This window comes from Aquila chrysaetos, chromosome 7 (genome assembly GCF_900496995.4).
Source record: "Aquila chrysaetos chrysaetos chromosome 7, bAquChr1.4, whole genome shotgun sequence".
Taxonomy (NCBI): domain Eukaryota; kingdom Metazoa; phylum Chordata; class Aves; order Accipitriformes; family Accipitridae; genus Aquila; species Aquila chrysaetos.
In genome coordinates, this window is record NC_044010.1 from 1,472,905 (window position 1) to 1,499,099 (window position 26,195).

General features: G+C 41.4%; 1 protein-coding gene across 4 annotated transcripts in view; it reads right to left on the reverse strand.

Annotated features, from left to right (window-relative positions):
• Positions 1–26,195, reverse strand: part of CASR (calcium sensing receptor) — a 78,397-nt gene that overhangs the window by 38,934 nt on the left and 13,268 nt on the right. For all 4 annotated transcript variants that reach the window (XM_030020930.2, XM_030020927.2, XM_030020928.2 and 1 more), the window contains exon 2: positions 2,914–3,359. In XM_030020930.2, the coding sequence (XP_029876790.1) occupies positions 2,914–3,098 (185 nt within the window). In that variant the 5' untranslated portion in view covers positions 3,099–3,359. The remainder of the gene's footprint in view (positions 1–2,913; positions 3,360–26,195) is intronic.

Genomic DNA, 26,195 nt, shown 5'->3' on the forward strand with positions numbered 1-26,195 from the left:
CAGGTATGGCACTGAACGCAGCTAAACATGTGGGAAAATGTTCCAACAGCACAGATCAGGTTGAACAGTCCTCAAAAGAAAGAAAAGCTACATTGTCTTAAATTGTTCAATATTGAACTCCAGAAGACACCAGGGCAAACCACCCACAGGGTTTCAGTGGGACCCTTAGGTCTTCTCTTGGTTTCAAAGCAAGGAGCTTTTCACATGGTCTGATGACTTGCTGCTGCTGCCTAATGGAAGAGAGTATGAGGAAAGACAGATGCCCATACTCCTCGAGTGACCTGGGTCTAATTTTCTTATGTGACCTGAGACACATTTTCCTATGTAATAAAGAGATTAAAAGCTGTACACAGCCATCTAAAAAGGGGACAGGTATAAAACTGATTAGCCTCAGCTTTGAAAAGATACAGCAGCGCTGGAGAACGCTCAGAGAAGGGCAACAAAGGCATTCAAAGGTATGGGAGAGATTTAGCATCTTTGGTTTGACCAGGTACAGCCACACTTATGCTCCTTTAGCAGATTTCCCACCCTACAGGACTTTTTGACACCACAAGATTAGGGAGATTTTACTTCAGGAAGAAACTGGGGCCTATCTTCCCCTCACCGCCCCAGAAAATATGAGTTCGATCATTCCAGACTAGCCAAGGAAACTCAAATGTGATATGAAAGACTGTAGCTCATGACTTGAAGAATGTATTGGGCTCTTACAGTCAGCATGCACAACCCTGCCACAGGCTACTACCTAATCACGGAGTCCAAAACCAAAAAGGACCACCATGGGTGTGTTGAGAGATCTCTGTACAAGTCCAGTCAGAGGAATTTTCTGACCTAAATACTGCTTAAAATAGAAAACCCTTTCAGGAAAAATATCTGCTCTCAATTTAACATGTACCAATAACAAGGAATACACATAAACTGTCCCATGGATTAATTATCTTCATCATTAAAATCTGATGACCAGTTTCAAAACGTCTTCTCAACCCAATTCCTTCTGAATGAAACCTTTCCTGGAAATGGACGTTTGCTGGTAAAGATGTGTGCAGTGAAGGAAATTCCAGTCATCTCTAGTCCAGTTATCCCCTTGTTCCTATCGTAGCTGCTACTACCTCTGCAGCTAAATCTCTGACCTTCATTAAGTATTCTATTTGCATCATGCTATCAACTCACAATTTATCCAGTTCCTTGAGGGAGTGCAGCAAAGAGCCACAAATGCCTGCTCCTTGAGTCAACTCCTCTCTTTTGCACCCACAGCTTCTTGGTGCAGGGGTAAGAGGAACACAGATTTTACCCAGGCAAATTTCAGGTGGAGGATGTCTTTTAGCAGACCAAATGCCACCCAGAAGGATCTCCCATTGTGTCCTTAAAACAGCTGGTCTGGCTTTTCAGGATTTGCCTATTGCTGGCGGTGCTACCCCATTAACAAATCTTTTGGCAACCACGTACTTGTACTCGGGGTGGGAACATTCTCCTGTAATCCGTTCTAATAATGCGACCATGTCAAGACAGTCACTGAGGCAGACCCAGTGCTGACAGACATGAAAGCTATGTTCAGTTTGCAAATATCTGCACTGTCCTGCCTGCCACCTGGAGCAGGTGAAGAAGACAATGGAGCTGAAAACATCCATCGCCTTTCAGCATTCCACTTTTAAAATGCTGCATCTGGGAAAGAAAAAATGTTGAGAATCTGGCAGAGCTTCTTGCTCCATGAAATAGACATTCCACATACATTTAGTTCATGACTTTCTTGTGCATACAGAGAAGAAGCCAAAAGAACCCCCGCTTAATTACATTTCTTTCTGTGTGCTCCCTATGAGAGCATCTGGGGATGATCTCGTAACCAAGATGGATGGGTCTTGCTCAGTGTCTCAGTGGGAAACCACACCTGAAATCTGTAACCATAGCAGGAATGCTGTCAGCCATTCTTCATTGCCATCTGCAACAAAACTGTACTAGATCCCCAGTCTAGCATGAGGGGTCCAAATAATTCCAGATACACAATTTTTCACATGTGATTACAGAAGAGGTCCCATAACACTGAAGTGTTTTCCTATGCATGGTCATGAAAAAATTCCACATCAATTTCTTATATTTTGTTTATATGACGTTTCAGTTGCAATCAGTTTCTGTCACACTTTCCACTTGTTATGTGTATTATGTGCAGGGTTGTAAGCTTAAAAATTCCTCATGTTTCATCATAAAAATGGCTACACTTCAATAATAAGAGAATTTGTTTTCATGTGCATTTCTCCCTCCAGGGTTAACTGCCAAATACTTAAGACAAAACCTATGTGCACTGTTTACACAGAAGAAAAGGACTTTGGGTGAGGAAAGCCTGGGTAAAGAGTTCAAGTCTGGAACTTTGTAAAGGTCCTAAAGACATTATCTATGTGTTCAGTGGGATTTTTCAAAAGCAGTGACCTATCTCACTTTCACCTATTCACTTGTTTAGGCAACTAAACAGTTTGTAAAGTCTCAGAAGATGAGAGGCAGAACTGGAAAAAAAACCCCAAATTTGATTTCTAAGCTATTTTGCTATGCATGACTGTAATCAAATGAACTTAAGGACACTATGGGTTCTTTTCTGTCCTTCTGCTAGGAAAGCTGATTTCAGATACTATTCAAATGTCCACTGTGAATGGCCAGGTAGATCAGTATATTCATGTTTTGGCAGCTTTGGGTAATACCAAGATTGCCCTCTTTCACTGTCCAAATATTATTTTTGTTACTGTTTAACATAGGCACCTCCTGTCTTTACACACTTGTTTTTTCTATTATTTACACCATAACTTACCATTGCCTCTACAGGCATCAGATCACAGACCATATTTACACAATGTATAGCATGTCACCTGAAGTCGAGAAAGGTCAAGACTTCTCCACCAAAACTTTTTATTTTCCCTTTTTGTGGCTTACCTTATACACTCCACGGATTCTGGTCTTGATTTTAGATCCTGGTCTTTAGCAGCCACTCCAAAATGAATGGGGAACAATCCTCCAAGAATAATGTCTCCCTTCTTCTGTGCCCGTTGGTTTGGCCCATAGGCAGCAGTGTTCCAGGTAAATAGCAAAAGAATCAAGCAGCAGCTATATAAAGTCATTGTTCCTCTTTTCACCAGGGGGTTATAGGATGCAAAATTGGAAAAGATGATGTAAGAAAGCAGATGTCGTAATATGTAAGATCTTCCTTTCCTTAATACAACACAGAGAGGATTTCGGACACATGTCTGCAGGGAAATAAGCAACAAGGTGGGAGCCACAGTGCTGGTGTTTCTCCCTCTGTCTTCCCCATTGCAAAACAACAATTCAGCAGTCCTTCCTTCTTCATAACCAAAGCATTACGGAGAGCCCATCTCTGAGAACTGTAAAAGAAAGACATGAAAAGTGATCCCAGCTACATACCAGGGCCCCATGCTGCCACAGTGGTTCTGCTTTGTCAAATCAACCCCTCAGTATGGCCCCGAGGCTATGCCCACTCAACAACCCACCCAGGGCACATACCAGCCTTGACAGAGTAGGCCAGGCACCCCAGTGATGCCAGCCACACCTCCTCAAACAAGTGTCAGATGCCTAATTCTCTATCACGTGTAAGGTGTGTTACTAAATATTCCTATGGTTCTGCATGATTCTGGTCACAGGAGACCCTGTAAAACTTGTGATCAGACCTCCATGAACAGAGTACACTGTGAGAGATTTGGATGGGCAAATAAATGGTGAATAGTGGTAAATAGTGGGGAATAAAGAAGCATCAAATGCTGTAAGAATCAAAGCTTTCTCTTAAGCAAATAACTATGATAATCTTGCGGTGTTGGTCCATCCCCTCCTTTCCCTTGATCGTTCTTAACTCTCTGGTTTGAACTTATGCTTGCTAAAAATGAAACAAGGTCACAAGAAAGACTTCTTTCACATTGAAAGTGAGGATGACTTCCAGGGAAGCATTTGAAATCAAGATACTTCTCTGTAATGAATCATGAAGGCTTGAAACGTTCAGTGATTGTGTCATTGCAAGCTTAGCTATAGAGCTTTGAAGCCTCCATCCTGGGGATGAGAAATATTGCAGCTTCTCTGTGCTCAATACATTTTCCCTGCAGCATGTCTACAGGCCTGTCAAATGAAGAACTAACTTAATTATGGCATATGAAAATGGGTATAGCTATGAGGGAGGAGGTAGCACAAAAAAATCACAATAAACAGCTCTTCAGCCTATTTGGAATAGGTCTAAAAGCTAGTAGTAAAAATCTGAAGTTAGTCAAATTCAGAATAGAAGGTAGGCATAGGTTGCTAATCCTGAGGACAGTTAATTTCTGAAACAAGTCATCAAGAGTTTTCAAGTGCTGAGAACCTTTTTATGAGGATGACTTATTATGCACTAAACATACCTAGGCAGATTTGACCTCTGCCTAGGTCAAAAAAGGAACTACTGCAGGGAAACACTGTCATCATAGGGGTTCTTCTAGTAGTCAGCCTTAATGATTGTGCATGCTGTATGACCACCAAGCATTGGGAAATATTTCATACATTTTTGTTAAAATGAAGGTCCAGATGCAGCAGTCAATGGGAGAAGAGAGATAAAGCTCACATCATTCTCATGCCTCTGCGGTCAACACACTTAGACAGCTGGGTAGACGCTGCACTTCTCTGTGGCGGGTCCACTCTAAACTATTCTTTGGTCCTGGCTTGAACAAGCGCATTTTTATTGGCAAGGGCAATCAAATCTTTGGCTAGAGATCAAAATATGTCTAGGCAAACAATTTTCTACCAGGAAATGTGGAGTCACATGGAAAGATTTTGTAGGAACATACTGGTTTTCATATGAAAAAATATGTATTTCATGTTTGCAGCATCCAAGTGACTCAGTCTAAAGTCAGAAACTCCCATTTTTGGCAAACTTGACTGCTAGTTCCCTAATCCTGAATGGGGATTTCAACACCATCCTCAAAATCTGAAACATGGACATGAAATGTCCAGCTGTTGCTGACACTGGCAGTCAGAAAACACTTTGGGATGTTCCTCTGGCAAGCCATTGGAGTTATGTCACACTGCTTTAGCCAGGATGCAATATCGTCTATCCCTTGTGAGCACATTATCTCAACATCTGACTGGTACCTTTTGCTGAGGAGCTTCTGGTATTGGCATGTGGCCCTTTGACAGCAGGATGACAGAATTTTAACCAGAGCCAGGATTAGGAGGTGACAGAGCAGTGCAACAAGGGAGTGTCCCCAGGCTTTTGGGTTCTCATTTTTCCTGGTAGGTGGACGGTAGTTCTTGCTTCTTCAGTGCCCAACAGAATAAGAAACTTGCCAAGTTTCAGCTAGGGAAAGGTTATCTTCCTCCCACCACTCACGGATTCAGAAAAGATATGAAAAAGTGTATCACACATTTTTTAGACTGATGTTCTCTCTCTCCACCTGGCTGAGGCTAAGTCTGCCAGGTCCTATGGGATGAATTACTGAAAGTCAAACAATCATTGCAGTCAGCTGCAGACACTTTCCATTCTGTCCTGTTTCACAAAGTCCTCCTGCTATCTGATGCCCCATAGAAATATCTACAATCATCTACAGAATGGGTGTCTGGTCTTGTGGCAGGAAGAAAGACAGGGACTGCCAGCTGCAGAAGAGAGCTTTACACCATGACCCGCTGCCTCGACACATAGCTAGCCTTCCTCTACATACAGCCAGACAGATGGTGAATGTGCAGCAAGCTCAGTGCTTTGTGTGCACATCAAATTTATTGTAGATGGGGAGGTCAAGTATAGCATGCATGCTGTCTACATCTGCTTACAGCCCACTCCCTGCCCCAGCATGAGGACCACTTAGGAAAGTTTCCACCCACATGGAGAACCTTAGCCAGAGCATCCCTGCCACTACTCTGCCTGTCCTTTTTCCCAAGCACTGCTCAGATCAGGCAGCAAGGACACATGTAGTCAAACTGTTCTACTATTGTCAGTCTATTCCTTGCTGCCATCTTCCCAAGGGCACCCTCCCAACACTGGGTGAACCGATAGCATGGGCTCCCTGAGAAAAAGAGGGGTCTGCTCCCCAGCTGAACCACTTCACCTGTTTTGCAGTCTGCTCTTCAACCTCATCCAAAGGTGGGTAGGGCCCTCATGAATTGCTCTGGGGCCTGCAAACGGTCTGTGAGAGACTGGGGCTGACAAGTGAGGTCTGTCACATGAACTCTGGTCCAGCTGGTCCCAGTGTGAGTGACACATCCCAGTGGAGCAGGGTGCTCTGCCTTTGGTGCAGCTGATTGCACTTGCCTCCTTGCCTGCTTCACTGATCTATCTCAGTAGATGCTTAACCACCATTTCTGTCTGGCACAGGCATGAAAATCTATGCTGAGAGCTTCTGTTCTTAGAAGCAACTATGAGCTGAACAAAATATTTTTACACTCATTTTGATTAGATTCTGTGCGTGTTCCAGAATGAGCAGTCACAAGAAAATCAATAACAACAGGCTAAAATTGGGTCCTCTTCTGGACAATTCAGTAAGAAACAGCAGCCAAAAAGTAAGTAAAATACTCTCCTGGGTAGCAAAATGAGATTAAAAACTGGGAAGTAATGCGGCAGTATTATTAAGTCAATTTAAATATGCTTGCAGATAGTGCTGGCTCAGACACACCTGTCCCAGTGTAGCATATAGCATATATGAAAGCAGCTCAGAAAGCCAGCAAAAATTTGTGTGTCAAGGAGTCACTTCATGGTTAGAAAGGTTGGCACTGTTTAAATTAAGAGAGGATACGAAGGAAAGGGAAGACCAGAAAAGATCTGAAATGATAAACAGTACATGGAGCCTGATGTGACAGGCAAGAGCTCATGGCTGACACTTGAGGGCAAGGGGAAAGAAGAGCAACCTGGAGCTTTGGCCAAAGACCACTTTCTGTGGGGAGCCCTCTGCCCACATCTGCTAGAGAGCAAGGGGGTCCAGGGGAGCCGGCATCACGGGCACAGCAGTCGTGCTAGGGAGGAGCATTCTTGTTTAAATATCACCAGGTTTGAGGATAGTATGACTAAAATGCTGGTAATCGCATCTCGTAAGGAATGGACAAAGCCTGCTGTGCCCAGACCAAGGGCAGGCTGGGGGGTCACCCCACAGTTGAGGAGTCACCCCAGCCAGCAATGTAGCCTTCCAGGAGGGCAGGGAGGAGTCCTATGAAAGGGAAACAAGAGGAAGAAGGGTCTGGATTTTCATTTCTTCAGTAGTAAGAGAAAAAAAAGAAGCAGGAAAAAAAGCTGATACAGTGTACTGAGGTGAGGGCTAGCTCAGGTGGGGCCAGTACTTTGAGGCAAGATGTTTGAAGCCGGGAGAATAATTTCTGAAGAGAGGCTGCAAAGACATGGGATGGTCTAACTAATGCTGTTTAGCCTAAGGCATCCCCCTCCCCTGTCTCCCTCCCAGCTGGCAAAGAGGCCTGGGAGATGGCATGCTTCTTCAGGGGCAGAGGTGGAAGCAGCCAGCAAAGGGGTCCCCTGAGCCTGGGCAAGGAACCGTGTGTAGGACTTAGCGAAGGTGGGATGGGCTCAGTGACTTCTCCATCTGCTGTGGGAAGAGGGTGAGCTTGAGACTGCAGCCTGCTGATTTGTTACTCTGTTTTTCTGCTTTTCCTTTAATAGGGCTTTCTTTTACCTTCAAGGTTCTTTGCTTATGAAAAAGGAAATGGTTTTCATCATGAACACATAGATGATGTAATTTAGTTTGGGATGCTATGGAGGGGTTTGAGCTGATGCTACTGAATATTTAGGAACCACTCTTTGCCACCAGACAGTATGTGGCTGAAGTATTAAATGTAGAAAAGTAAATTCACATTTTTATTTCTCCTTTCTCACAGTAGACAAAGTTGAAAGATCTAAACTGGTAAAATAGAGTTCATTTTAAAACAGCATTTACAGTGCTCAGTACTCCAAGATGTCATTCAAGAGTATGAGAAGGGATTAGACAATGAAAACAAAGTTATTCATTCATGGTATAGGGTAACACTTGGTATCCCCCCTGAATAATTTGGAACTAGCTATTCTCATGGACATGACACAGAACTGAAATAATACCAGAGGTGCTGTCTGTGAACAAGATGGGCTGTGTGTATATAAAACACACCCTTGAGGCAGCAACCTGCGGGATAAACGTCCAAAGATGCACTGGCACAAATGATATCCAGAAAAAGCAAAACTAAGTGTATGCCCAGATCCTGGTAAATCTCAGTGTCAAAATTTACAACTCTCCATACTTAAATACCAACTATAGCTGGGAAACCAAGTATCTCAAACTCATTTAAGAGGAGACACAGGTCTCCCAGCTGCTTTCAAGTGCTCTCCACACCTGAGGTTGAATATATTTGAAGGTACTGATTTCCTGATGAACAGTCATTAGCTTGCTGCCAGTACCCCAAGATAATACCCTCTAGTATCATCTTTTGTTGTGGCAAATCTTCCTTCAGTTCTCTTTTCTTTAATTGGATTAAGATTATGAGCCTCTTCCTTATTAAAGGAAAGCATTATGCAGCCAAAGATTGAATTACCTGCTAATGCATGCCTGAAGACATAAAACTTAGCAAAATATAGGTGGAAATTGTACTACTAATAGAACAAATTAGTGTGGTCTTGCAGTTTTCAGCTAATAAATTAAAAAGATTAGATTATCAAGCAACTGAATTAAGAAGGAAGCTAGGAATCCATTGCTATTTTTTTCCCTTGCAAATATTTCTACATTTAAAACATTATTTAATATTAGCACATAAATTCTTTGATTGTAAGTTCTTCAGTGCAGAACACCTTTTCTCTGTACATATATTCAGCAAATACAATTCCATCAGATTTCTTTTGCAAGAAAAATATAAAAAATAAGTATTGTCATTTCCAATTTTTTTGACACAGCCCTATTTTTAATCCCCCTCCCCTTTTAAAAAATATTCTTTAATACTTTTTTTCCACTCTGTTTTGTAACTATCAGACATTTTGATTTTGAACTCTCTTGGAACTGGAAGCAAAGTAGCAGCTATCTCACCTAAGCTTCAGTGGAGGAACTTAAAGTGGTTCCAGGAACAGGAGGAGACATCAGGACACTATTGGCATGGCAGAAAACAGTACCTGAGGGGGAAGACATGGTACCTGGGGTACAGTCATGGGTATTTGAATGGCTTGCAGCAATCGACACCATTTTGCTAGTTTAATGTATGTTTTAGTTGTCAGACTAAATCACACAGAAAAGCCAGAAATGTTCAATAAATCTTTGTTCTTTGGGTGAAAAGAAGCTGAATGGCACACTCATGGCGTATATTACTTATGAAGTACTTCTTAATCAAACAGTAACTAACCACAACTCTAAATAGCAGCTGCTCAAGTTCACATAATAGCTGGGTTGGAAAGGATCTCAAGGGGTCATGCAGCCTGTCCCTTAGCCTAAGAAGGGCTCAGCAATAGTAGTGCTGTTCCCGACATATTTTCTCTAAAACCTTTTGAGGAAGAAGACCTGTCAGACACCTAGGGCAGCCTACTCCAATGCTTCTCTGCTCTTACTGAGGCAAATGTTTTCTCATATTTAACTTGAATGTTTTTTGTTGCCACTTAAGCCTGCCTTCTCCCATCTATCACATGCAGTCCAGTGCCTCCCTCCTCAAAATTGCCTTATTTGGGATTTGAATTCATCTACCCTTTTTCTCTTTTTTTTTTTAGACCAAGCAAACTAAATTAATTTAATCTTTTTTCATAAAGATGCTTTCCTGAGCTCAAATTATTCTTGTTTTGTTCCTCTGACCTCTCTCCAGCATGTCTCCACATTTAGTGCAGGCTGGTGCCCAGAAATGGACACAATGTCCTTGCTGGGCCCTTACCAGCACTGAGCAGAGTGGTAGGATTACTTCGTGTGTCTTGCAGGCTACAGCCCTGTTTATACATCTCAGCGTGGCACTTGTCTTTTTTGGAACAGCATGACATTTTTAACTTATGGTAGATCATCAGCTGAACACAAGGGAAAGTTGAGCATGTTTATATCCACAAGGCCATGGAACCTCACAAGAAATTCTCATCTTCCAAAAGCCTTTCCCTCCCATTCAGCCCAAAGGTAGAACCTGCTAAACTTCCTGTGATTTACCTGGGTACCAACATGCTCAAGCTCAGCTGAGTCTCCCGGGCTTTCAGGACCTTTTTACAGCAGAGAGCTGGGGAAGATGCCTGATCCGGGCCATGGCAACAGGGCTGTCCCAGACCCCAAAAGACCCTGGACACTCACACAGGCCATTCAGCTGGCTTGTCCTGTCCCTGGGAGGCCTGGATGTCCCATGGCCAGCACAGCCTGGAGGTGAGGTTACCCCAGAGCTACAATGTTGGGTGGTTTGGAGGAGCCAAGCTGCTCACCCACCCCCTTGGGGCCTGTTGGCCATGAAGCAAAAGCTTGTGGGAACTCCAGCTGCATTTCAGCAAAGCACTGCCCTGCCAGAAGTCTTCCACAAGGCTTCTTGCTTTTGACAAATGGCTGTTTTCTGATGAAATGCTGCTTTGTCAGAAAATGCTCAAGCACTCCCTCTTCAGCTTTTGCTTGTTGAAGTTTCAAAGCTTCTATACCTTTCTAGAAGGTCCAGCATAGCTCAGTCAGGAGCTATGATAAAATAATTACTGGCTGGAGCGCTATACCTTGTGTAATGCAGGTGCCAGAATAATTCATTAGGTTTTTTTGTGGCTTTTAAGTCTGGGATTCATTAAGCCTCACTGTAACAGAGTGTTGTAATTTTTTAAAGTGACAGAAACTCCTTAGCGGATATCCTGCTGTAGCTTGAAATTCTCTTATTAATGCAAGACATGCGGTTAAATCATGGTAAGGTTGAAGCCATGAGCAACACACCTGCCCTCAACAGACAAAGAAGAGGTTCAGGAAGAACAGAAATCACAGAGGATATAGGTGGTCAACTTTGTACCCAATGCATTGCTCAAGACAGCTAAAGGAGGGCACTTCTATGAAGCAGACAATGGATACAGGACACAAGTCTTCATAGTTCTGAGACCAGACAAGACTTCTAGTGCTGAGGTACCATGACAATATGAGAAAAAGTAAATTGTGCACATACGTCACTGGAGTAGGCATTAGCTCAGCCTTCTTGCACCTCTTTGGTCAAAATGAGGGATGAGAGCATCAAAGACACATTCAAAAGCAGACTGCTAGTGTGCTCAAATGGAAAAGCTATGTTTGAACTTTGTCTGTGGAATTAAACTGTTCTGTCTTTAAAGAAGGCAAGTGTTAACTGAAAATTACTATAAAGCACTTATTGCCAATGCCAAAGGAGGCAATTCTTACATACCACACTCCCCAAAACAGGGAGATTTTTGTCTGGACAAATAGCATGACTGGGAAATGGAATCTCGGCCTCAGAAAAGTTTGGAGAGTTCAGAAACAAGAGGAGTGTAGAGCAAAACTCAGATCTAGAATAATGACTCTGTTTTAAAAACACTACCGATACACTTAGTTTTGAACTAAATACAAAACATGAATGCTAGAGCTTTTACTGAGAATAAGGCTTTACAAAATCATCAAGACCATCAGCACAGGGTCTCCAGGACAGTATTTCCATGCACTGCTATTAGTTTAAGGGGGTGTTATCTGTTGTAGATGGAATTTTGCTGGCAGGAATCAGGATGCTAATATCCTATTACACTACAGAAAATGTATGTTAAAAAAAGATACATTACAGTCACACTTGGCATTGGAAAAGCTAAGAGGAGGCCAAAAATACCATATACAAATCAGCCATGGTACTGAAGAAGCTGCTGAAGCTTGTAAATAGCAAGACCTGGCCAGTTCAAATGAAGAAAGCCATATTCTTAGCACTGGGAGGAATAGCCCACAGAAGGAAAAGTATGCCTAAGAACGTGTTTAAGTTGGCCATGAAAAACCTAAGCAGTTGTCCTAGAGTAACATTCTGAATTCTCCAAGATAAACTAAACAGAAAAAAAAGAGAATATAGTAAACCAGGCAATTGTATCATATTTAATTCTGCTACATCTGATATGCCCAACATTGTTAAATTTGGCAGTGATTTACCATTTAAGTTTCTAGAATTTTCGTACCTATAACATTATTTTCATGTAGCAGCCATATCATTAGTTTTTCTTTACTCCTAAGATCATGTACTGGTATCCAAATAATAAAGAGCCTACTAAAAAAGAGTGTGGAGTCACACCCTGATCTGTGTTTAGCACTGCAAAATACCAGAGTGGCAGAAATATGCCTAGGGCATCACTGCTGATATTCTGCTCCACGAAGCAACCTGAGAACAAGGAAACCTAAACTGTTAGAGGCTGATGTCCGAGCCTCTGGGGAACTGCAGATATGGAAAAAGGAGCCAGGACTAACCAGAACACTTTGTTTGAAGGAGTCTCAAACAAATTTAGCGGTAGCAACAGCAGTCAAAAGAGCATCAGCTCCTGGCTCTTGCACAACCAGGTAAAAATCCAAACCTGCCCACAGGCAGCATTTACCATGTGTGGATTTAATGTGGGATTACAAGGCCTCTGATCTCCCTCCCACTTCAGCACTGGCTCGTAAAGTGCACATGACCACATGCCAGGCAGTGTAGCTGGGATTGCATGGCTTTATAGCAATCACCTTTCAACCAGGACTGTACCTGACTTTGGGATTCACATAACACTTCTCAAGTAACTTGCATCAGTATCATGTTCAAAATCCTTAATCAGTGTGATTTGGGTCCTGGGAACTGATATCCCTTTGTGGAAATAGTTCTGTGTGTGCTGATAGTGGGAAGCAAAATACAGAAGTGGCAATAGAAAATACCTTAGAGACTCACTGAATGCACTCAGCGAACTCCATTAGCAGACACAGGGTGTGTTAGCAGACACAGAGCTCTAAGTGGTTTCTGAGTAGTGACTGCTTGGTGGAAATCTATGTGGAGGGTGACCTATGTCTTTGGAGCCATTTCTACACAGGCATGGCTGTAAGCTAGCCTAAGAAGCAGCTGTAGGGGCCTTATAGGCATGACTGGTTTTATTCCTCTGATGGGTAAGAGTTTTCTGCAATAAGAGATAAAGCTCATTTCTGCAAGACATATCACAAAGCTCCGAAACAAATACCAGAAGGGAATAAGACAACTCTGCAACTTCTCATCTTTCCACTCCTGTGCCTTCTTCACTACAAGTGCAGGAAAAGTGCATGTGTGTATACATAAAAGGGAGTACTGAAATGTATGAGGTTATCAAGGCATCCTACCAAGCAAAGCATTCTGCTGCACCCCCAGCGCTCACTGGAAAATGACTAGACAAGAAACAACATGTGACAAATTCATTAGATTGCTTAATGAACTGCTAAGAAATGCTGAGGAGCTACAGCACTGCACAGAAGCTGTGGCAGAACAGCAGGGCTTGGAGGGATTTCCAGGTCCTAGGGAGTTCTAAAGGCACAGCAGCCCATCTGCAGACTTTTGGGAAGTTGCCATAAACCCACTAGTTATTGACAACCGTAATTTATGCTGGGAGCTGCATTGGACCCTCCAGCAATCTCAGATTTAGAGACTATAGGTACCAGGGAATCCATCTGGTCTACCTCTTAAAGCTGTCCTGTTTTGCCTTTCTACATCCCAGACTCTGGTCTCCTCTTACCATGTCATGCTTTACCAACTTGGTTGTTTCCTACTCCTCCTGTTAAAAGCCTACCATCTTATCGGTTGTTTAAAGTGGGTGAAAACGTGCCTTGGATATAATATCAGTCTAAGGCTTCTTGGTAGTTTCAATGATTTTTCTCATCATGTACAGGGGAGATTAGGACCCTTCAGAATTGCAATAAAATAGGAGGTGAAATACTTTGCTAAGGTATCATTTTTTTATGAAATTGGTTTCCCTAACTTTCCTTGTTTCTAAAGAAAGTCACACTAACCATGCTAACGAGCATGCATTCCAGTGACAGCTATTTTACCCCACCCCATATTTTTGGGAAGTGACTAGACCCTCCTGGACAGATGGAGAAAGAAAGCCTGGGGGATGCTCTGCAGAATGAAGACACTCTACAACCTTGCGGGATGATGCATATGGCACTGGGCTGTTGTCTGCAAAATTTGATTAGTTCAGGCTTTTGCCTGCAGGTGAAACAGCCAGGCATTCAACCTGTGTGCCTTTCAGGGTACCTTACATTCCTGCATATTATATATACATTCCTGCATCCCAAGCAAGCCTTTTCTCCTACATCCAATGCAGAAACTTTGCCAGCAAGTGTCACCCAACTGAATTGGTCTTAATTCCTAATTTGCAGGATTAATAGCTTTTCTGGGGCTGGCCTTAGAAGATACAGAAGTGTTAATGGGTGCTGTGTTCACAGCCCACAGAAGTATAGCCCACCACTGCTCTTCAGAACAACCCTGCATAGGTAACTGGGAAGTTTCTCCATCTTTCCCAGCTCCTAGTCTATCTTCTTCCTCTCTCAGAAGAAACTTCTCAGGGGTTGACAAGAAGGCTCAATCCCCCTAGCACAGTCCTTCTCTCTTGCTAGGCATGCCCATAAAATAATATCGTTGTGTTATGCTCTTTGCATCAGGGCATTTTTTTAAGATGCAGTTCTCTACAAGGAAATGAAAAGAGGCTTCAGCTCAATTCTCGAATACCGATAAATGCCAATCCAAGAACATAATTTATGAAACTGCGCTGCTCTGGTGTGTCTTGGAAAGAATAAGAAGGAACTATCCTTGTAATCAACTCCTGGATGCTCTATACCCTACATATGTCTTTTATTTTTGCCCCTCTTTCTCCTGTTTAGAAAATAATAGGGTAGAAGGACGGGTCACCAGGATCAGGCCATTTTAAACTGTTTTCTTTCTGTGCTACATCGTGAGGCAGAGAAGAATGGGGAGTAGTGAGGGAGATGCCAAAGTAGTCGGTCATTTGTAAGTAGTTAAAATTACACAATTTAGTGCAGTGTTATTCAAAAGAGATGTCACACTTTCTGACTGGCCAGCCTAAGATCTGCTGGTTAGCAAGCTGAAAGGTGAGGGAACATGAAATAACAGAATAAGAACACTAGAATAAGGAAAAGCATAATTATCTTTCTGTATTTCTCTGAGTTAATCAACCAGCTTTTGATCATCCTTTAACAAAACAGCAGGAGCAAATAAGCTCGGATCATGTAAATAAACATGAGAAGAAGAATCTGGTTTATATCAGCAAAATTCATCTTTCCAAAACCTTCTGTGATGCATCGGTATTAGGTGCAAGCCACTAGAAAAGTCAAACTGTCTGTGAAGTGCAGCTTTAAATAAACTAGGATAACAGATTTCTGATAACAACTTGGTATGGTTTTGTTGAAAGCGATGTTCTCCCAGAGCTGGCGTGGGGAAGGATCCTTGACATGATACTGGCTTCTTTCTCCTGCCTGGCTGGGCAGCCTTATGCCAATCAGTTTCTTTGTTTGGGGCTTGGCTTCCCAACTTGTAATACTGGCCAGAAATCATTTCAGAAATGTATTGCACATATGCTTCACCCATGTCTACAGACGTTAAACTGAATATCAGCTGAATCAAGGCTGATTCAGGCTTTTCTCTAAGCAAAAAGTAAAATAAAATACAGATTCGAGAGCTGAACGTATTTTCCAATTCAACTTTGTCAAATTGCTACAAGGGAAAAACATATTTTGCTTAGTTATTTCCTTTAATTTTACTTGATTTTTTTTTTAAACCTCTGCATCTGAAACAAAACACTTTATTTGATCCCATTTTTTCCCTGCAGAATCCTCAGTGAACCAAACAATAAGGACAACTGTAATTCTGAGCCAATTTCAACATAAATCCAATTCAGAAAAAACACTTAAGTATGTGCTCAACTTTAGTGAGACTTGACTTTAATGAAATTTAGTAGATTGTAAAAGCTTAGCATGTACTTTAGTGGTTTGCTGAATCAGAGACTAAAGTAGCCCCTGGCTGGCTGTTCCATTCTCATTTATACTATTATTAAAAACAAATAAACACTTTCTTTGTGTTGGATGGTTTATTTTTACATTAACTCCAGATGATTTATTAATAAATCCTTATGGATTTTTTGTGTTTGTTTTTTTTTTTTTTCTACACTTTCTCTTACATTTCTAGTTCTCTACTGTCCCAGGATGTCCTTTTTTCCCTATTTTTCCATTGCTTGTTTTCTCTTTATGATTTTATGAACAGAATAATTATTGTTCCTTCTCCAGTTTTCTTCTCTCTCCTCCTTTCATTCTAATACCAAATCCCTCTTTCCTATTTTTGTATTTCTTTTGCCTGTATAGTATGTGTAACCTCTTCCTGTTAAAGAAGGCAGGAGTGAATAGGGTCCCCAGAAAAGGAAAATAGGTTCAATGTAAAGGGAGTCTCGGTAAGCTCATCAGAAATGTTGGACTCTAGCAAGGATAGAAGTTCTGCCTAACCCATAAAATCACTAAACATAGACCAGTGGAAGGCAGAGAAGAAAATCAAGAGTAGAAATGCAGGTGTGAGGGGAGGTAACCGGCACGGACAAGCACATGTCCCACTCTAGTCCTACGGTGAGAGAAGGCAGGTTTTGCTGACTCTTCCTTGCAGAGCTGGCTTGTGCTAGCATGTCTCGTGGCAGATGCAGCACAGGGTGGAATACAATACTGTACACTATACACTGACCCCTGAATAGGAACAGTGACCCTTATCTGCCTATGCAATGCACTGGAAAATCAATGTGATATGCAAGGACTTGTTTATCAGTTATGATTATTTATATTATTCACCTAAGAAATACTGGCTGGGCCTGCGGGGCTGCACTTCCCTGCTAAAGATGTCAGTAAAATGATACCACAGACCCATGACATACAACCAGTACTGGCAAGTAGCAATACCAAAGCAGCAACATGCAAGCACCCAGCGTAGCTCTCCCCTATTGCTCCACCTGCCCTCTTCAGGCATGCACCATATTATTTACAGGTTTGTATGAAGCAAACTTTCCATGATAATTTGTAAAAGATGGGGAGGACAAATGTAAACATTTTTTCAATAATCCCCTGTAGATTCTTTGCAGGATTCATCTCAAACCCTACAGATGCATGTTTTCTGCCCCATAATGTATGAGGATGACAGAAATTGCCATCCAGCTTCAAATCAGTGGTCTATTTGGTGTAAGAGCCTGCCTCTAGCAGCACCCAATGATACCTGCTTCAAAAATATTGTGCTAGACAATTACAGCATTAGTGTCTTACAAAGAACATTTCCAGCTCCACTAGTTAGCAGTTGGTTAACGTCCTAAGCAAACAGTTTTGTGAAAAACAGCCCTAATTTTGCAAAAGTCAGCCCTAGAATAAAATAATCAACATCTTAACTTTTTTCAAGCTCCTTTCTCTCTACAACTGAGACATACACATTCCTGTGAACAAAATACATATCTGTGAGTGATATTCCCCTATTGCAAATTCCGTCACTCTCCTCAGTTGATACAATCACCTAAGATACCCAAATCTCACCTGTGATTTTTTTATTGCACCACTATTGGAGGTCATCAGGAGCTCCAAAGAGTCATCAAAATAGATCTTGAGCCTTCACCTTAGTTTTTTCCTGCAAATTCTGGCAGTTTAGCTCAACCTGCTGTGAAGGTACGATTAACCAAATTGGCTAGATTTGGCACTGAAGCAGATTAGGAGCATGGTTCTTGCTGGGGAGATTGCCCAGGTGAAGAGCATGCTGGTGTAAGAATAACACCTCAAGCCGCTGCAGCTAGATCCAGAAGAACATGTCCAATAATGGACATGTGTGGGCTTCTTTTGAATACATTTATCTCAACAGATCTATTATCACACTTATAAACCAGAAAAAGGCTAGGAATTGTATTTTTGTCACTTCCAGATTTCTTTAGCTGGTGAATTCAGTATTGCATCTGATTCTACTACCATATTCTGCAAGAAGTTTCATATGATCTAGCTGGTAAATAAGATATTGCTCAGTGTGAGTAAAGACAGCAGAACTGAGGTGAAGGTAGGGACAAGGAAAGCTATTCAGCTTCTAAAATAATCTGTATCCAGAGCAAAGGACTTAATTCATTCTTTTCAATGTATAAAAATAAAATTCATAAAAGTGCACGTGTTAATTTTCTTTCAGCACACAAAACCTTATGTGTTTAAAACAGTATATGACAGAAAATTATCATCCTTTCTGGCAGAGCTCCTCTCTGAAATAAAGCAGGAGATCCCAGGCTTGTCTTTGATGAGTCTAGTTGCTAGGCTTTGTATTCTTTGTCTTTCTAAATGGAGCCTTTTTTTCCCCTTGTGTTAGACACTTACAACATATTTTTTTCCAGTTCATAATTTAAGAATGCTTGGTGAGGGCTACCAGAACTTCAGGGCAGTACAGATGACCCCCTCCTCTGCATCATTTCTATATCCAGCACAAAGAGTTCCCAGCAGCTTGGGAATAGAACCAAATACAGGGTTTGTGTCATGGAAAGAGTTGAAGAGCGCCCTGCTTTATTGCACAAGCTGGCACAGTATGAATGACTTGAAGGGCCTTAGCTGGAAAGGGAGCCTGGCCACTGGAGGACCAGTTGTGCCCCAGCAGAGCAGGATCACCCAGGAGCACTGCAGACTTAGGGGCAGGCTGTGGCAGGGAGGGAGCTCTTGACCAGCGAGGAAGAAACTAATTATCAGAACCACTGGAAGATACATGAAGACCTTCATGGTCTTCGCGGCCCCTTTTGGCATGCTGTCCAAAAATCAGAAGGCACTGTGGCCACCCACTTCCTTCATAAATCCCTAAGAAACACAGCCAAGTTAATAGACCACAAACTGGCAACCCCTCATTAACACACTGCTTTTTTAAATAATATTTTTTAATTGACACCCTCCCTCCCCCTTTCTGAAGGTGATCTTTCTGGAACAGAAAAACACCCGGGGTCACACTCCGGTGAGCCCCAGCCACCTCACCTGCCTGCCAACTTTGCAGCTATACGCGCTTCATCTCCGGGACGACGGTGTGACTTTTGGAGGCTCCATGCCTCATTTAGCCCTGGTAATGGCCTAATTGGGTTGGAAAAATGCAGGAGCAGGAGCGTGATAAAAAACCAGCTCTGCTGTGCTTATTTAAGCAAGTGGAAAAAGAAAAGAAAAGAATAGAAAGGGAAAAAAACCCTGAAACCCACATTTTCTACCTTGACTAGATATTTATGTGTCTATCTTTGTTTATAATGGGGCGTTATGCTGATGGGTTGTGTTGCTGTCAGGATTAACGTGGCGAATGAATGCCAGGAGAGGGCCAGACTTGGATGTGCGTTTCACTTCCAGTAACGTTTTCCACGGGAGTCAGCCCCCCATCCACAGGGCTTCACTCCATCCCTGCATGGCAGACTTAATGGGTCCTTTCGTTATCTACATGGGAGGGGAAAGGCGAGTGGGAGGAAAGTCAAGTGGGAGGAAAGGCGAGTGACAAGAGTCGCTATTCCAGGCACAGGAATGCAAGGAGCTCGTGCCATTAACCAAGTGTTCATTCACCATTTCTTAGCCATACTTTCCCCTCTCCTGGGAGGAATTTTGCTCCCTACCAAAGGAAAACCATCCTGCCCTCTTTTGAGCTACTCCTGCAATTTTTCCTGGCAGCCTATAAACCCCCCAATGAAGGAAATGCTACCTCCACCCTTGGGAAATCTCAGGAAAAGAACAGGAGGGAAGCAAGACTGACCATTTTTAAGTTTCAAAAGGTGAGGAGCCTCTTCATTTAGGGATCTCTTCTTCAGCAACGACACGAGTGCAAGACCAGGGGATGAACTAGATTCCCCTTCACCAAAAGATAACCCCAAAGTGTACTTCATAGTGGAAAGGACAGACTTCCCTTCTGATGGTCCTTTTTTTCATGTGCTTTCATCATCCCCAACAAGGCCCTAGGTATTTAACTGACTTTTCTTATCCCTTTTCTATCTGAGGGGGAGCCCTATATTATCTATTAATACCTATATTATAGGTATTAATAGATAATATTAATAGATATATATTAATAGATAAATATATTAATAGATAAATAGATATATATTAATACCTATATTAGAGTGGAGCCTCCTTAAGCTGGAGCCAAGACTGCTCATACAGCATTGAAGTTACAGAAGTGAGCATGAAAGCTATACTTGCCACTGTGTAAAGGACAACCTATATCCATCTTAGCTCTCTGCCTTGGGGACTGGTACAAAATATACTATCCTGTGCTTTGTTCAGTCTAGTACTAAAACACCCAAGAATAGATATTTGGTTGATAAAACTTCCAGGGGACCCTGCTATAAATCAGAACACGTCTTCATTGGTGACATTTTAAAAATCTGATTGGGTTTTGATGCTCTTATTTGCAGTACAGCCCTACAAACATTTCCATTAGCACAGCAGCAGGGGTGGCAAACAACGTGGAGCAAGCATGAGCAGCCAGTGGGAGGAAAAAAAACCTGAGGATTTTCAGGCAACCCCTCATGCTTCCTTTGGGAATCTCACTGGAATTGTTCCTAATGACTTTTTACTCACATTTCCTGCCAGCTTCTTATTACAATTTCCTTGCTAACTTGAAATAAACTGTGTCATGGGGGATGTGCTCTAGCGAAGAGTATGTGCTGTACCTGTCAAGTGGCCAGTAACAAAACGATGGTTAAGTTTCCCAGGACTCTAGTGGTAACATAAAAGTTTCCCTGTGGAAGCTCGAACAGCTCAGCCACAGACTTGTTTCCGATGGACTATAAGTTTTAAGTGCTTGCCTTGAACTGGCAATTGCCTAGGTATCAATGCTGGTGATGCAGTTACAATTACAATATGCAGGCAGAATGTGGCATCAACCAGTATGGGAGGACTGGTTCCACAGTGTAGGCTTGGAGCTTTAAACAGGACAAACTTTGACAGTTTAGAACAGTCATCAGTCTGACTGACTTGTAGTGTAAAATCAAATGAGAAATGTAAAATAAAGTGTTAAGCCTATCCAATCACAGTCCAAAAATGCACTTCTAAGCACAAAAATATTTATACTAAACCAGAAGCTATCTGGGATAAAAGATGGCAATAAAACATACTAAAAATCACTTATTTGTAGCACGGAAGAAAGGGGAAAGTAAAAGTTAATAACAATTTCTAAGATACAATATGCAGGGAACTTAAGAGGGAAGATAATAAAATCAAGGAAGTACTGATAGTTAACAGAGGTAAAGAAGCAAAACCAATATTTTTGTGAATATTAGTGTGCTTGAGATTGGCCATGAGCCCATTGCTAAATGCAGGTGATAAAACTGTAAATGACAATCCAAAAAAGGCGGAAATATCCAATAAACATTTTGTCCTTTGCACATTGTTTTGTCCTTGGAACGAAGCTAGAGAATGTATCATCCCATATTACGTCAGCACAACAAAATTCACTGTAGGTAATAAAAGGAGATGTGAGATGAGATCTGCTAAAATTAAATGTTTTCAAATCAACAGGCCTGGAGTCTTACATAAACTCAATGAGGAGTTCTCCGAACCACTAGTGTTGATACTGAACAACTCATGGAAAAATGGGAAAATTCCAAAGGATCAGAGAACTGCAAGTGTATCTAGGTATTAAATAACTACTAAAGAAGGAAGGCCCAGGAAATTATAGGCACTGTACCCCAGTATCAATTTGGATACAATAATGAAATGAGTTAAGTCAGCATTCTTTCTAAAAATCAATGAGGATAAAATACAACTAATGTGAACCATCTTGTCAAAAAACCCCACTGCTCTTTTTATGAGAAGCTGACTTGATAAAGGCAACTGTATAGACTACAACATGGACTTCTCCAAGGCATATGACCATACAAAATTTAAAATTGCAATTAATAGAGAGATTCAAAACTACTTTATGGCTAGAGCTCAAAGGTTTTGTTAAAGGGATGGTATCAATGAGTGGAGTCATTTCTAAAGGCATCATTCAGAGATCAATCTCATTCTGAACATATTCAATATTTTTTAATCAGTCCTCTAGATAGTAAAATGAAACTGTGTTTGTTAAAAACTGAGAAGAACACAAAAGCTAGCAGTGAAGAAGACAGTTTTAATGTATAAATGATCACTAATGTTGGAATACACAAAACTACAACTCTCCCCTGGGGACCAGTGGTTTTCTGTGTTGGGCTCAACATACTCATCTTTCTGGTAGCTCTGCATTGAGATGAACTCTATAACAAAATCTCATGTTTCAAGGCTTCTGTTGACAGCCTGCAGGAGGGAGAGGACCATTCTTTTTTTCTGATGCCCAATTTACCCGCACGGTCTAGGATGCTCGAGGGAAGACAGAGCTTCACTGATTGGCAGCAGCCAGACTGGGACCCTAGAAAAGTTGCATCAGTGTCCTGCTAGGACACAAAGGATCTTTTTTTCTGAAGTGCATGTGTTGGTCTATCTTGCTCACACGCTGAGGGTCAAATTTAAAGTCAGATATGGAATTAGGAAGGAATTTTCCATCCCACGAAGACTGGCGAGAATCCCAAGTGCAACTAACTCACTGTTTTCTCTTCTTAGCTCCCTAGACTTGCACAGGGAGATGCAAATAACAAACTTAAACCCAGAGATTTGATAGATTTACAGGATCTTAAAAAAATAAGACATACTTCTTCAGGGGATGCAATCACTGCATGACTTGAAGAGGCTTGTTTCTTCTGAGTAAATGTGGGGCAAAAGACATGCATACTATCTGGGTAAAGGAAGAGGCTAGATCTGAAGTTGTGTGTCTCATGACAGTTTTAATGCAAGCTCCTCGGGGCATAACAAAAGCCAACATGTGTATAGAGTGTGCTACAGATGTGTCACTGTCATAAAATGAGAACTATGTGACGCTGAATTCTGCTGCAGATTATCTAAACTTTGGTTGTTGAGGAATTAACCCTCTTAGCAGAGCTGTCATGATTCAGCTGTCTAGGCAGTCCTCTTACAGTATCTAAAAAAAAGACCAGAAAACCAGCTAAAAAAGTAGCCACTAGTTGTAACTGTTGTAACTACTTCTGGTGTTGACATACCAACTTACTGACAAGGGAAGTGTTTCCTATAGTGTCAGCACAGTAAAAGTTGAAGTCTAGGTCACATGTATACTTGTCTCAAGCATAAACAAAAAACCCTGATAAGTTCCAGATCCAGAGTCCTTTTCCTGTGGGTGCTACTGTAGTGAAGCAGAACAAGCCTGGCTTGATGTTCAGATAGCAGGCTAAACCTGCAGCGTTAGCAATGGTGTGATACTTTGTTTTGACTTACAAACTGAATAGAGCAAAGACAAGGCCTTGAAAGGAGAATAAATATAGACGAGCAAGAGGTCATTTCATTGATAGCTCCCTTTTATGAGAGCTACCCACATTTACAAGGGGAAGTGCAAAGACTGCACCTGAAAACCTGTTCTCAAACCCTTCTGAGGCTTCTCACTAAAGTGATGTCCTATTTCCTCCTTTTTTTGACTGTACAGATTCAATACTCCAAATGCATCCTTGCTAAGCCCAAGTCTGCCAGATCTGTAGCCAGCTAAAAGAGCTAATGTGATACAAAGCGAAATGGAATACTCTTAAAATCAATCTATCAGTGGAAAAAATGGTCATATTATCTCCCTTCCCACTATTGGAAAGACAGACCTAAGGTGTACCACAGGAATGCGCTTGAGCAAATCTGGATTTTTGTAAACTAGAAAATTCTATGAAAATACCAGACAGGCAGTGAAAAAAGTACCACTACAACAGTCAAGACAACAAACATTTAGAAAGTGACTGGGAGCAGCAAATTTTAATCAAATTTTTCAAGCCATTTTTTTTGTTTTGTTTTACTTGATTATGTCGATAACATTGTTAAAGAGCCTTGCTAAGGACTCAGCACAATCACCTTTTCAAATTATAAAATGTCAAGGCAGACTGCTCCTAAACCTTCGGAAGACAGCATATTCTTCTCTCTTGCTATTTGCAAAGCTGAAGGAAACCATTTCAAACAAAACAAAGCACCCCCCTCTTGGTCCTTCTGCAAAGAATCAAGGAGAGCACAAAACTAACATTAGCATTTGTAACCTCTTTCTGAGCTCAACCCATTAGCAACAAAAACATCGCTAAGAAAACAGTAGTAGGAGGTACTCTAGTAAACAACTACATCAGTTAGATTTCAAGTGCTCACTGTATATGCCTTATTTCTTGCCAGCTTCATTTCTTCCTCAGGCATTTACTTCTTGTGCAATGTTGAATGCAGCAAAAGAAATCTCTGCTTCCCTAGCCAGTAAATAGATAACAATTAACCTTGACCTCTTCTGTGGAGGATGGAGGGTGTTGACAATGAATAAGTGTTCCTCAGCAAAATAAAAGAGCAGAATATTATTATATATAAAATTATGGTAATGATACTGCATACTCCTCTCATAGCTTCTCTCCAAGGATCCAAGACATCCTAACAAACATTAAATTAAGCCTTGCCACCACACTCTTGGAAGACAAATGGTTCTTCACTACAATTTGCAAGTGGGAGAATATAATGAACAGATAATGCTTATACACCTAATTTGAAAAAATGCTTTCATGATTTTATTTGTAAATGTTTATTTAATTTCCCTGAAGTGAAATTGGGAAAAGTATACTATTCTGTGCCAGCCTCTCTCCACCCCTTCAGCTCTTTGAAGCCTTAAAGCATTGAGTCTGTAAATTCAATTTCTGTGTCTGGAGGCTCAGCACTAATAGCTCTGTCTGGAACATCAGTATCAAGGGACAGTAAGTGTCTTCAGAGTTTAGAGGAAGCCAGCGAAGGGCTTTCTGGAGAGAAAGAAAAAATTTATATTATTTATTTTAGAGAAAGATTAGTAAGAGGGGAATATAAGAGCATGTTATTTTGATTATCAGCATCCCAGTTAAGAGCACCAAAATTTATGTACAGACACAGAAAAAAAAAGGATCCACACCTCTATACAACTTGCTCGGATTCTCTCTCCAGCAGAAATCATCGCTGGTCATTTCAGAACAAGATAAACTGAGCTGGGATAATTAACCTTCCACCTCAGGTCCCACCTTCAACTCCAACAGTTATCAGTTGTTTAAGCTCTGAGGTAAAAGCACTTCATATCTCTACCAACAAGTGTCATCATTAGCCATGAATATTCTTACTGTTATGACTATTCATCATTATGTTTTTAAAAAATCATTTTTGCAAGCCTGCGGTATTCTTGGGCCAGTAAATTTTCTCTCTTGCTTAAATTTTCCATTGACTGACATACATATCCAGGGTGTTTTTAAAAACCCATACTGATTTTCCATCTATCCTGACTGAAGGACGGAGTTGGGTAAGCGTCCCCAAACATATTATTGTGCACACATTCAGACCATCAGGAAGAGACAATGCTCAAACTGTATGTAGGGGACAAAAAATGAGGAACACTCTGCTGAAATCCAGAAACCCAACTTCAACTGTTCCTTTTCCTTTTTCAAAGGTGAGCCATTTTTAACTCAGTTGTACACCATCGTTGTTCTTATTTATACATCTGGGTGATTAATATTTCTGAGTTTATAAACATATGTTTATATTCAGGTATTTAATGTATTTATGTATTTAGAATCACATAAACCCAGCAGTGTGTCTTTGTCTATCTGTCAATCTGCTGTTCCTGGCTTTGGCCTTGCTAGTAAAACCGTCAGCTATGCTGTGTCTTCTAGGATCTAGCCATGTTGAATGAAGTTTGCATCACGTCAGCCCAGTAAAAATAAGCAAAGTAGTCTTCACCTGCAGCTTTAAAACAATACAGTTTTTAGGGAAAAACCTGATGTCTCATTTGCAAGGACACGGGTTCTAAACCAGTATGGTTACACGGGTCCATCACCTTAAGAAGTTCAGGCCTTGAGACAGGCATCTGTTTAAGCATCATTTACTGTTAATACATTTGACGCATGTTGAAATGGATCAATCACTGTAGTTAGTTCAGCTTTCCCTAAGCCAGAGTGTCTTATACAGACCTATAAATATACACATAAACCTATAAATATAGCCCTATTTCTGATATACTTCCAGCAAAACACATTGCTGAATAAAGACAGTTACAATGATTGATAACAATAGGAAATGAAGAATTTAACAACTGAAAGTAAGAATTGGAGATTCAGTGAGAGAGGACACATTGGACTACAGTTTAATCAAAGATATGCTAATAGATTATGACACACCACAGTCACTTGCCATTGGACACTCCAGACTCTGGTCCTCAGTCTTGGGAACTGAAGCCCAGAAAGAGCTAGGTGATTAGGGACATTGGAA